The sequence below is a fragment of the Ochotona princeps genome, chromosome 1 (assembly GCF_030435755.1).
Source record: "Ochotona princeps isolate mOchPri1 chromosome 1, mOchPri1.hap1, whole genome shotgun sequence".
NCBI lineage: Eukaryota > Metazoa > Chordata > Mammalia > Lagomorpha > Ochotonidae > Ochotona > Ochotona princeps.
Genome location: NC_080832.1, coordinates 17,499,367 through 17,512,562, shown reverse-complemented (window position 1 = coordinate 17,512,562; position 13,196 = coordinate 17,499,367). Strand labels below are relative to the sequence as shown.

The 13,196-nt window shown below is 36.6% G+C and overlaps 1 protein-coding gene across 6 annotated transcripts in view; it reads left to right on the top strand.

Annotated features, from left to right (window-relative positions):
- The window catches only part of STXBP5 (syntaxin binding protein 5), a 180,589-nt gene that overhangs the window by 144,220 nt on the left and 23,173 nt on the right, over positions 1-13,196 (top strand). For all 6 annotated transcript variants that reach the window (XM_058666735.1, XM_058666644.1, XM_058666704.1 and 3 more), the window contains one exon: positions 8,838-8,888. In XM_058666735.1, coding sequence (XP_058522718.1) covers positions 8,838-8,888 — 51 coding nt within the window. The remainder of the gene's footprint in view (positions 1-8,837; positions 8,889-13,196) is intronic.

The window sequence follows — 13,196 nt, the reverse complement described above, 5'->3', positions numbered from 1 at the left end:
CTCTGTCAAGACTGGTGTTTCCTGTAACAAGCTGTGGTGTCCCAAGCGCTCGGACTCCCCGTCATCTAAGCCAGTACTTGCTCTGGCACGTCTGGAAGTCATAAAATTACTACTTCTCTCTGTGTTTATCCACAAGCATGTTTAGCTTCAACTCCAGACATCCTTGCAGGGGTCTCATCGGGGGAGGGGCCCTGGTGAAAGCACCACCTGTGTGGCCTGGCTCTGGCTCTGGCTCTTGTCTCTCCTTTCTCTTATTCTGTAAAGGCAACTACCCAAACATGGTAATTGAGTCTTTGTTTTTAAGCTGCCCAACAATAGAACTAACCTGGGATGGTAATAGTAATTTGAAAAGCATATACTTAGCCATTATTATTATTATGGCTTTTAATCCACTCAGTAATTTCAGTGAACAAGATGTTATTACTTCCCAAATCCATAAATGAAGAGAGTGAAAGTAATGGACCCATTGTTTACACACCTAGCAAAACAACAGAGCAGGATGACACCCAGTTAGCCCAACTCTTCTGTCTGTCCTCTTAACACCATGCTCAGAAAGCACAGGGTTCAGCCTGGCACAGTAGCCTAGTGGTTGCAGTCCTCGCCTTGCCTGTCCTGGGATCGTGATTTTCTCCCCAAATGCCCACAACAACCAGAACCAGTGTTCGGAATTCCATCCAAGTCTCATGTGGGTGGGAGGGACCCAAGTACTGGAGACATCACCTGCTCCATCCCAGGATGTGCACTAGGAGCCAGTGGGGTCCTCATCCTCAGTGAGGCAGCCAAGGCCTTGAATCAGGCACTGCAATAGGGGATGTTAGGGGTCCCAATCTGCAATGTAAGCCACTGTACTAAATGCTTACCCCCTACCTTTTGTTAATATAATTTTTAAAAGATCTTTTTATTTTTACTTATAAGTCGGAGCTGCAGAGACAGAAGGAGAGTCAGACAGAGAGATCTTCCATCCACTGGTTCACTCCTCAAATCTCGCCACAAAGGCCAAAGCTGAGCTGTTCGAAGCTGAGAGCCAGGATTTTCTTCCAGGTTTCCAATGTGGGTGCAGATGCCCAAGCTCTTGGGCCATCTTCTGCTGCTTTCCCAGGCCGTTAGTAGGAAACTAAATAGGAAGTAGAGCAGCGGGATCATGAACAGGCATCCACAGGGGATGTCGGTGTTGTAGCTTGCGTTACCACTGTGCCAGATACATAATTTTTAATATTTACTCAAGAGGCAGACAGAGCTCTCATTGCCAACCCACTCCTCAAATACCCACAGTAAACCTGGAAGCTGGGAAATCCATGTGAATTGCAGATGTGGCCACTTGAGCCGTTACCTGCTTTTGTCAGGGTTAGCATTAACAGGACGCTGATTTCAGGAGCTAGACCCAGGCCCTCTCATGTGGGACACTGATAATGTAACAGCTAAGCTGAACACTGAGCCTGATAAATGTAATTTTTTGTTAACATAGCATGAATTGTGTTCTTCATGACATCCTTATGAGTAAACTGTGCCCCTAATGCTAGCTAGCATTCTTTGGCAAATTTGAGACTCTATAATTAACATTCTCAGAAGGTTGTTCTATTTCATTATGATTCAACATAAAACTGTGTTGAAGTAAACTCCTAACTGAAATCTGTGGGCTGTGATCTGACTCATGTCCCACTTTATCATTAAGTTTCATGTGGAAGAAATGATTACCACATTGTTTCATTACATAAAACATCCTAGAGATAGTAAGTCAAATTTATAGCGACTTAAATAAGTACTATGCCAAAACAAATACAAATTATAACCCTGTTTACTGGATAAATCCAAAGTTCTATACAATATGCTACATATTTTTCATATGATATTTGTTAATATCCTGAAATTTTCTCTTTTGTTTCTCAGATTCTAAATTAGCACAGTTATTTCAACAATAATTACTTTCTTAGCAAAAATTGAAGTGAATTTTGAAGTCAGTTTGTGTGAAATTTGTGTTTATAGCCCAACACTGTTTTCATTATTTCAGTTATACATAATTCAAATGATTTCTTTTTAAAATTAAGATTTCTAATAAGACTAAAACCTGTTTTAGTCATTGTCTTCTAAATTGTGAGCTCATGAAGGGAGAATTTTCTTTGCAAGCACTTTTCTTTGGTTCTTTTATGAAAGGAAATGTGATGTCAGAGTTTGTGTGGAGGTAGTAACGACCTGCAGAGCACTAGGACCCAGAGTTCTTGACTCTCATGCTGCAGGCACGTCTCAAGGCTCACTGCTCGGGCATTCTCTTAAGTGTTTACTTTCAAGTTCTTTTATATTTACAAAATCAAAACTAAATCCACAGAGGCCAATGTAGAACTTACTACCTTATGAATAGGAAGTTATATATCAAACTAAGGTGTAGTTTGAGGTTCAGGATTAGTCAAATCATTATAAAATTCAAAATAAGGCTGGTGTTTTTACTGTGTAATTCGTAATATTTAACCCAAAATGTGGCTGTTGAAATTATAGAGGTTCACCTTAAATTTAGTCCCCAATATCACTGTTGAGAAAATAGAAACTCATCTTGAAAGAGAAGATGAATCAAGCGTGCAGTGATGCCTTCTTTAACAGGTAACTTTAATACTTCCTACCTTGAAAATTATTGGCCTTAATTTATTAACAAATATATTTGGTAAAAATTTTAAAACTGATATACAAATTGTAATTGAGCTAGTGAATTATTTTTCTTTTGCAGGGTGACTGACACCTGAAGAGAGTTTCCATTTTGTATGTTCAGTTTTTAATTTTACTTCTGGATTCTTTCTTTTTTTTTTTGTCAAATTTCATAATAAAATATGCCAGAAGTCTGTTTGTGTTTCATATACTGATACTTAAACTGTGCGTAACTTAGCTCTCCATAAAGCCATATTTACCTACTCCTTTTATTTATTTATTTGAAAGACAGAGTTACAAAGAGGGAAAGAAACAGAAAGGTCTTCCATCTGCTGGCTCACTCCCCAAATGGCAGCATCCGATGTGGGCATGGCTGAAACCAGGGCTCCTACATGCATGCAGGGTCGTATGCACATGGGCCATCTTCTGCTGCATTTCCAGGAGTATTAGCAAGGAGAAGGATGGGAAATGGAGCAGCTGGCACACAAACTGGTACCCATAAGGGATGCCGGCACCAAAGGTGACATTTTAACTCACTGTGCCACAATACTCTCCCCAGCCATCTCTTTCTTACACTTACAGATAACTTTTTTTTTCTTAGCATAAGTAAAACCATATCACTAAAATAATATCTTTGCCAAGGATTATTTCAGCAGAACTGTACCTTTGGCTATTTCTGTTCTTTTATTCTAAGTTAGTTGTTAAAGCTGCCATTACAAAATATCATAGACTGGATGTCATAAAAAGAATTTTCTGTCCTCACAGTTGTAGAGGCTGTCGGTTAAGCAGGTTTGGTTCCCTGCATAACCTCTTCCTTACTGTACAGGTGACTGTTCTACCTTCACATGGTCTTCTGTGTGTGTGCATGCTTCTTATATACCACTGTGTACTCAAGTAACTCCTGATAACAATACCGGTGAGGTTTCTTTAGAGGCCAACTTAATTTTATCTGTTTAATTTATTCACTCTTCTGAAGACTCTGTGTGCAAATGCAGTAACATTTTAAAGAATTAGGCATTGGAGTTTTTACATATGAATTTTAGGGGTACATAATTCAACCTATAACACTTCTAATGTTAGCATTTTATAGAATCTTTATAAGATGTTCTCTAAATGCTTATGAAGAGTGTTATTATGTTTCATTAAACATTAATAGGAAAGAAAGAGAAATTTTTTAGAAATAGAAAAAGATAGAAGTTCATTAATCTTAAGCTTTATGAATTTTTGCAAAACAAATAGGGATAGGAAAAAAATTAAAGGCAAAACCTTGAGTTCAAAAATGAAAAGAATTTGTTATAGCCAAATTGTTAACAGATAACCATTGATAACTAAGATTTCCTTCCCTCTCACATAAAGGATACTTGCTTTGTTATTTCCAAAAATCTTTTAGAAATCCATCTTTAACTTGGAATCATTTTATTAAATTTGCACATAAAATCAGCTTCTTTGAATAGAAGTAAAGTTTTACCTTTAGTTTGTTTTTATCCATTTGTTAGTTTGTAGTGTCTGCTACATACCCAAATAGATACAGTGTTCTTCAGGAAAAATTCTGTTTCAGAATTTGTGTTACTGTGGAAGACTAGGCCCTTGGTGCTATGAGCTCTTATGCCTTTTGAGATAATGTGTACAGCAAAGGAAATGGTCAACAAAGAAGCAACCAACAGAATGTGAAAATCCCTGTACACTACATAACTGAGAAGAGACAAATACCCCGGATTTACAGAGAGCTTCAGAAGACAAGACGAGCAAAGCAAACAACCATGTAAAAAACGGGGGAAGGAAACAGACATTTTTGAAAAGAAAAAATTCAAATTTCTAATAGATGTATGAGCAAATGCTCAGACTCCCTAAGTATCAGGGAAATACAAATTAAAGCCACATTGAACATAATGTGTAATAACTGCACTTATACTTCTTGGTCCTACTTTTCCTCTTGTGTTCTTTCCCAAATCTTCCATGGCATGTCCTGCAAAAGAGTCTTATTTTTATCCTGATTGTTTCATTGGACGTACATTCATTTAAGTACTACCTCTTTTGAAAAGCCATCTGTGCATATGGTTAAAAAAATGCTCTTGTCATTTTAGTGTGACTATTGAACCTCCCTCAGAATATGTAAAACAGTCTGCATATTTGTAATATTATTATATTGTCATAGTAAGTCCTTTCACTTGTGATTAATCACTTTTACTGTAAATGCCATATTGTAAAAATATAGGAATTATAATTTTCCATTCTTTTAAGAAGCCTTTAGAAGAATAAGTTATGGACATAGTAGTCAGAAAAGCTAAAGAAAACTTACCAAAGATCACTTTAGCTTGAAAAAAGCAATGAAAATCTTCGAGAAACCTTTTGAAATGTCTCCAATTGCAAAGGACTAAGCAGCGGGAATCATGAAAACCTTGTTGGTTATGATACACTGGTCCAGGAAGTCTGTTTGCCTGGAGATGTGCCTCTCTTCAGCATCATGTATTTGGGGTGATGAAACTTGCACTGCATTGTTGTTGTGATCATGCTTACCTTCATTGATTCTACAAAGCAAACACAGCTCTTTACTGTTTACTCAGCCATAGCATGACACCATCCTTAAGGTTTATGAGTGACCAAAGACCCAATTAATAACCTGCTTAGACATATCTGATGCCAGTTCTCTGATTCAAGAAATCTTTTTGCTCATTCCCATGCTTTCTGTAGAGAGAAGTGTAGGAAATGAGGTAGTTTATGTTTTATAGTGACAAATAATTTCAAAACAAGGAAGACGATGAGTGTACAAGAATTAAAGAAGGCACAGTTGAAGAAAACAGGAACAATATGTATCTGGGAACTCATTTAAATCATATGGTCTCAGTGGAAAACAGGTAACTTCAAGGCATAAACACAGGTTTCAAGTAGTGGTCTTCCAGGTTGGCAACCGCAGCTGAGCCTGCTGAAAAATAAAAACATGACCATCTGAAAACTGCTGGCCAATGTCTGCAATCCTCTCATCACAAAAATTGTACCTCAGAATACAGATTGAATGCCAGGAGGGCGGACCAGAGGTTCTGCACAGCTCAAGCTGCCTCTCTGAGCCTACTGCGGAGGAAGTTGACCATAAAAAAAGCCTATTCCCCAGGAATCACACAAAAACAAAGCTAGAAACTACTAACCTAAGCATCATCTTTGAGCCTTACACCTGGGACTGTTTCTAAGTTACTGCAACTAATAGACTCCCAGAAAATGCCAGATTGAAGCAGGTTAAGTTTGAGAGCTTGTTGGTTTCAGGACATGAACTGCAGCAGCATTCCCATTGTCCTTGAAAGAGGAGGCCAGAGGTGAGCCCTTGTCTCCCCAGCTTTCTGGCACAGAATATGTTGTTCTTGCTGCAGCACAAGAAGGTAGAACCCAGGGGAAGTTACAACCTTACTAGGGAATCATTGGTGGCAATAGTGTGTTCCTAATATGGCTGAAATTCTTGAGACAGGTGCTACAGCAGAGAAACTGCTCAGGAAATCCCTCCAAGTCCATGAGGACTGAGGCCGCTTGCTGGGAGACATCTGCACTAGAAATACTGATATTAAAAAGGAACTGTTTTAAACCAGTAATTTTTAAAAGTCTTTGTCATAAGATTAAGGGGGGAAAAGGCAGACATTAAACACCTGTTGGAAAGAATCAAGTACCAAATAGTGCAAATCAGCAAAATAGAAAACAAATGAGTAGCCTTCAGCTATAAGGACAGTTGACATCTCTGACCATGAAAGGGAGGCAAGTTCTTAGTTCTGTTACCTTTATAATGTGATTACATGGTTTAGCATAAAAGCTGAAGTGGATTTTTTCACTCTATTTATCAGGGGACTTGCTTATGCTTACATGGTAACAGCAATATTGCTTAACTATCTGTCATTTGAATATTATGACTGCGCTGGTGGCTGAGTGTCGGACCTACAATTGCATCCTCCCGGAAGAAAATAATTACATAATTAAAATTTTCTTATGGCACTTAATTAACTGTAAAGCTGCTCTCTTCAAAGTGTTGTCTTGACCATTTTATGTATGATTTTTGACCTTTCAATATTAAACTCTTAAGTGTTGAAATTAGGCCAACTGAAAATAGTTGAAAGCTCATTATTTGTATTTAATATCTTTGTGTAATAAAAAATTAAGTATAGTGTTAGACAAAAAATTATTCTATGGACAATCACTTGAAGAATCCTTGGAGTTAATGCTATTTGTATTACAAATACTGAGGATTTAAAATATTGAAGCTTGTTGATGAAATAATTTTTTTCAGACTTACTATATTTACATATTGACTTTCATTAATTTTTCTTGGTTTTTAACCCTCAAGTTGTATATAACACAAGTATTTTCCTATCCAAACTGTGGTCCACAGACCAAAAGCATCAGCATCTCCTGGGAAATTGGCTGGAAATGCTTCTCAGGTCATAGGCCAAGAGTATGGAATCAGAATGTTCCCTTCACAGGATCACCAACCACAGGCCTAAGATTTGAATAACTGAATCAAAATCATACTAGTGAGGTCTAGAGAAGTGCCATCTCCATCATCTGATTTATCTGATTTATATTAAAGGCAAAGTTGCACAGAGAGAGAGCCTCGAACCACTGTTTTCATTCTTCAGGTGATTACAACAGTCCGAACTATGCCAGGCCAAAGCCAGGAGCCTGAAACTGCAGCAGCCATCAGGGTGGCAGGGGCCCAGGTACTTGGGCCATCTTCCACTTCCTCAGGCATATCAGCAGGAAGCTGGATTGGAAGTAGAGCAGCCTGGACTTGAACCATGCGTATATTGGACACCAACATCACAGGAAGCAGCTTAACCCATTTTGCCACAATGCCAGTCCCTAAAAAAGCATCTTTTGTTTGTGCCAGGTTGAATTTTTACTTCAGATACTATGCACAATGTTAGGCCTTGTTAGTCAGTGCATATTGTACCTGTGGTACTGGTGATGACCTCTGAATCCTTTTCTAGTGTTTAGTACTTTTTTTTGTAAAATTGCTTTATTGCTTTTTATTGCCTTCTAATTATAATGATACTACCAGTACAAAAATCTGTTTTTAAAATCAAACAGATTTTATTTGGGATTTTGTATTACATTTTTTAAAGTAAATTTTATTCAACGAGTAAACATGAGATGACTGATGGGTACATGTGACCCCTTCTTCTGTGCTAAAGGGTATTAATGAGGGAAGCTTATGGGTCAAACCTTGATGACTGCCTCCCCCCATCCTTCGCCAGTCTGTCTAATGCCTCTTTCCTAATACTGGATTTGTCATTTTTTTAGATTGCAAGTTATGTACTATGACTGGATTTCTCTTTGTTTACATGGCGCCCTTTGGACTAGCAGGGTCTGTGCTTTAAATATCTCCTAACAGTCCAAAGTTTAACCCAGCGTATACATTCATGTATTAACAAATGCTTTTTTTTTAATTTCACATAGGATGCAGTATTCTGTTGTGCATGCATTACCACTAACATAATGTAGTTGAGCTACTCCTAACTTTAAATCACTTACTAGTTTAAGAAAGTAACTGACTTTTAAGGATGGAAAGTGAATTCCAGTAAGTTGATTAACTTTCTTCCTTTCTAATACCACACACGGAAAAACACCAGTAACTTACATTTTATATAAATTCTATAATTTTAGATTTAGTGTGATTTTAAGTTTTTTTCCATTGAAATATAAATTAAAATGTTGATTTATATTTGGCAATCATGAAGACATAATTTGTGATGTAATAAAATAATCTTATTAAGGTGTAGGTTTGGCCTCTATTATAGAATTCAACTTAAGAAATAATGAGCCAGATTGCAGTGAATATCATGAGCTGGAGAACGTTCCTATCACTTCCCCACACTTAGTCCCGATGCTCCTACTGCCTTAATTGCAACAATGTCCTAGGAAGAATAACTCTTAGAGAAGACCAACCTTTCCCTGTAAGCATAAGAAAGAATTACAAGTTAAAATTTAAAAGGCTTACTTGAAGTAGGAACTTCAAACCAAAATATGACATCAAGTAAGTACAAACTTTTTAAGAGACTGAAAATAAGATTTACTTTCCACCCCTAACATTATTAATCATTCTTAATCATCCTAGCCTCTACACTTATTCACTGAAGAGTTCTCTTCTATCCCGGAAATCAATTGGCGTTAATTAAAGTATGAATCAAATATTCTTCAGAATTTTAAAACTGCATTTTATTTTTCAGCAAAGATGTCAAGGAAGTTAAGCTTGCCTACTGACCTAAAGCCTGATATAGGTAAGTAAATACATTAGCTAATAAATATCCTAAATAATTAAATTCTTTCTAATAAAAATTCAATAGGCAATTTGCCTATTGGAAGTTTTTAAATTAGCACAGACTAGATTTGCATTGGAAATAAAATTTGAAATGACTAAAACGTTTAAGTATTAAAAATACCTTAGAATAAACTTTTGAATGCTATATGTAAAATACAAAAATGATAATGCATAATCAAGCAAACCGAAATATTGTGTTTTTTTGGCCTTCTTGTAGTTCATATTTTAGCAGAATCTTAACATATGATTACAATTTAAATGTGGTTATAACCCATATAATTATCTGAAAACCTGTTTTGAATTCTATAAACTGCACTGATTTAACATTTTTAAAAAATTAGTTTATTGCAGTGTCTCCTATATGATTGTTATAATGTACATTTTTGATGGTAGCAAGTTGAGAAACATTTCTTCTTTCAGGACACTCTTCTGTGTACCTCCATCTGTTTTAAGCAAGTGAATGTATTTGCACATTTATTTTACCAAATATACCAGTAAAGACCAGATATTTGATTTTCTGTAGTAATAAATGATACTTCAATAAAGATAAAAGATTCCATATGCTCCTTATAAAGCAGGATTTCTCTCTTCTTTTTTAAAGATTCTTTTTTTAATTACAAAGTCAGATATACAGAGAGGAGGAGAGACAGAGAGGAAGATTTTCCGTGCGATGATTCACTCCCCAAATGAGCGCAACAGTCGGGACTGCGCCAATCCGGAGCCAAGAGCCAGGAATTTCTTCCAGGTCTCCCACGTGGGTGCAGGGTCCCAAGCTTTGGGCCGTCCTCGACTGCCTTCCCAGGCCACAAGCAGGGAGCTGGATGGGAAGTGGAGCTGCCGGGATTAGAACCGGCGCCCATATGGGATCCCAGCGTGCAAGCGAGGACCTTAGCCACTAGGCCACGCCGCTGGGCCCAGGATTTCTTTTTAAACTCATTATTTCAGATGTTTCTGTTATCTTTCATTGATAGAATCACTGCTCACACATGATTCTACCCATTGTTGTCTTAGAGATGAAAAAATTTGTCCTCCAACCTCACTTATCCTGATTTTTTTCCTGCATGTTGCAAACCTAGTTGATGGTACATGTTACATAGTAATTTTAGCATTCCTGAATTACAGTATCACCTCAGTTACTGATAGACAACTGTGTTTATATGCATTCAGTTGTCATTAGTAGAAAGCAACACTCTAGGGACAAATGTACATTTAAAGGTAGTAAAAATGTCATGCTGAATTGTGTTTTTTTTTTTAAAAAAAACTCACATTTCAGAATGATAAATTTTAATAATAATATATACCCATGCTTTTATAAGTCATCCTTATTGAATTAATGGTTTTAGTTAGCCTGCCCCTGTACTTCAATGTCTGCAGCCTATTATCACTTTTGTTATGTATGTTCAATGTGTGTGTGGTATTGTCCTTGCAGTACTGAAAGGTTGTTTGGTGGAGATGCTTGTCTACTAGTTGTTTTAAACAGATCCAGCAGGCGATGGGGAAAACAAAATTAACTGCACTTAGAATTAGGCTCCTAGGTGTTGCTGAAGCAGTAGATGTTATTGCACCGTCCTGTCTCTCTGGACACTTGCGTGGCTAGGACTCATCTTGATGAGTGGGGAATGTGTGCAACTCTGTGCTTTCCCTTTCATTCTGCTGTCTCCGCCTCCAAGGAGTCGGGAGTAATACTGTCTGATGTCACTTCTTCATTGACACCTGTAGGAGGCAGACATCTAATTGTTAACATATATTGATGGGAGTGATTTTCTTGTTCTTACTTTTACCATTAGAAAACCCATCCCTTGGCATGATGTTTTATTTGGGAAATATAATTTGGCTCCATAAAATTCTACGTGGGAATAAGAGAGTGACATTACGTATTACAGCGTTCAGGCAGTCGAGCAAGTAGCATGAAAGTGATGGTTTTATGACATGGGCATGTTACGTAAGGTCTGACAGATTGCTTCGTGAGTGTAGGTCTGGTAATAAGAACACATGTTTCAGATATTTTTCCTATAACCAAAAACTGATCAACTCTGTCACACTGGAGAGGTAGCTATCTAGAGTTGTCTAATAGAAAATTTTAGACTTTGCCAGGGCCTGACTCTACCATTTATCAGATTCATCGTCTGAAGATCATCTACCCTCTTGGAGCTTGTGATAATAATAATTCTCAAAATTGTTTTGTGAATTAAAAAAATTATAAATGTGAACTAGTTCATCAGTGCCTATCCCATAGTAAGCTGTGCTTACTTTAATTTCTGTTCTGGTTACCAGAACCATGCATATGAAACGTTCTACAACAGAGGTCTACAACAACAACAAGTAGAAATTGTAGTTCGCGAACCGCTGAGAGTTACGTTTTACTTTCATACATTTTTAAATGTATAATAAAATAAGCAACCTGCTCCTATCCAGTTCAAACGTGATTCTTTTTTTTTTCAAATTTGATTCTTATCCAGTGCATCATCCGATATTGATCTAGTCTTAAGAGTTTCTTTCGTAACCTAATTTTTTTTAGGTATATAGTATAACAAAAATGGAGTTGTAGTTTATTAATACTATTATTTAAATTTTCCCATGAAACCTTTGTTTGTTTGACTTGTAAATTAACATGTGTAGGTTGTTATAAATCACCTGTTGTAATCTTAGTATCTATACATATCTCAGTATTTCCATGTAAATTTGCATTGAAATTTATACTATTGAACTTTCTATATCAATGCTTTTCATTGTTATTGTTAGTTCATAGGCAGAAACATATGTCAGTTCACTTTGTGTATATATATATATATGCTTTATTTAAAAAATGCAAACTCGATATATTTGTCATTGGAAATTATATTGAACTTTTCTGCCTTTTTTACTTGGGAAATTTAAATTCTTAGAATCAATATCATTATAAACTAATTCAGTAATAACCCACTGATTATAGAAAGTTGTTTCATGTATAGTAAATAATCTCTTTCTACAATGCGCTAATATATGATTGGAGAATCTTAAGTGAAAGAAAAGATGTTTTTAGAAACAGGTATGACTCTTGTTTTAAAAAATTGATGTGCTCTTGTTACAACTAGTAACTTTATTATTTCCAGAAGCTAGTTGTAATCAGAATTATACTGCACATAATTATATTTTAAAGCAGTATTTTCACAGTGTGAATTTTATTGCAAACATTTTATTGTAAAAATGTTAAGTATTACTAGGATTCAAGTATATCATCTTTGTGCTGTCACATAAAGCCTATAAAACTAACTCTTTTTAAAAATTTTTACAAAATTAGGAAAAATCTTTTGCAGGAGCATAGAAGGCTTGTGATTTGAATAGTGATTTATTAGACATGAGCAGTAGAAGCTTCTGGGAATTTTACTACATTCTGGCAGGGAAGTAGAAACAGTACATTAGATAATTTCAACTGTAGATCTATCTTTATGAAATGTTGACTGAATACTTTTCATATGGTAGGCACATGAAAAATTCTGCAGGGTATAAACATGGCATGTATTACAGTTTTTAGTTGTAGTCACTTTCTACTTGCACTTGTAGTTACTTTAAAGCATGGTATAAAACAAATCAGAAGTAACTTTGATTACCAGTGGGGAGTCACAAGCAACAGATTCAACAGAGGAAGAAACTATGCATGGTTGTTGGAAAAAAGACCAAGTTCCAGAATATGATAATACTTGACATGGGAAATAAGCGTATTGTTCGTTAGTTACAGAATGGGGCAGTGCAAGGACACTAGCCAGACAATAACAAGTAGGGAAATGCAGATTGTATTTGGACAGTTGATCTTAGCCAAAAGGCCAAGAAGCAATATTGCAGATTATATTTGGAAAAAAAAAATCAGATGACTTGGTTTATTGTCCTGAAGAAGGGTAGCACTGGGTGTTAAGAGGTTAGGAGAATAAAAGTTTTGTGAATTCTTGAGAACTTTGAATGAGAGAGTTTGCCTTCGCCTGTGTGGTTAAGAGGCTGTGTTCCACATCAGAGTCTCTAGGTTTGGTTCCCAACTCCTGATCCTGCCTGCAGCTTCGCCAGTGCCGACCCCGGGGGGCAGGAGTGATACCTCGGAAGACCTGGATGCTGTTCCCAGCTCCTGGCCGTGGCCTTTGTGAACAGTTAGCAAGTGAACAGTGGATGGGCCTCTCTCTCCTTCTCTCTCTCTCTCTCTTTTCTCTGCTTCTCAATTTCTAAATTTAAAAAAAAAAAAGCTTCAGTAGCATTATCAGGATAAATAAACAAGAGCCACTGAACTGCGGAGTTACAG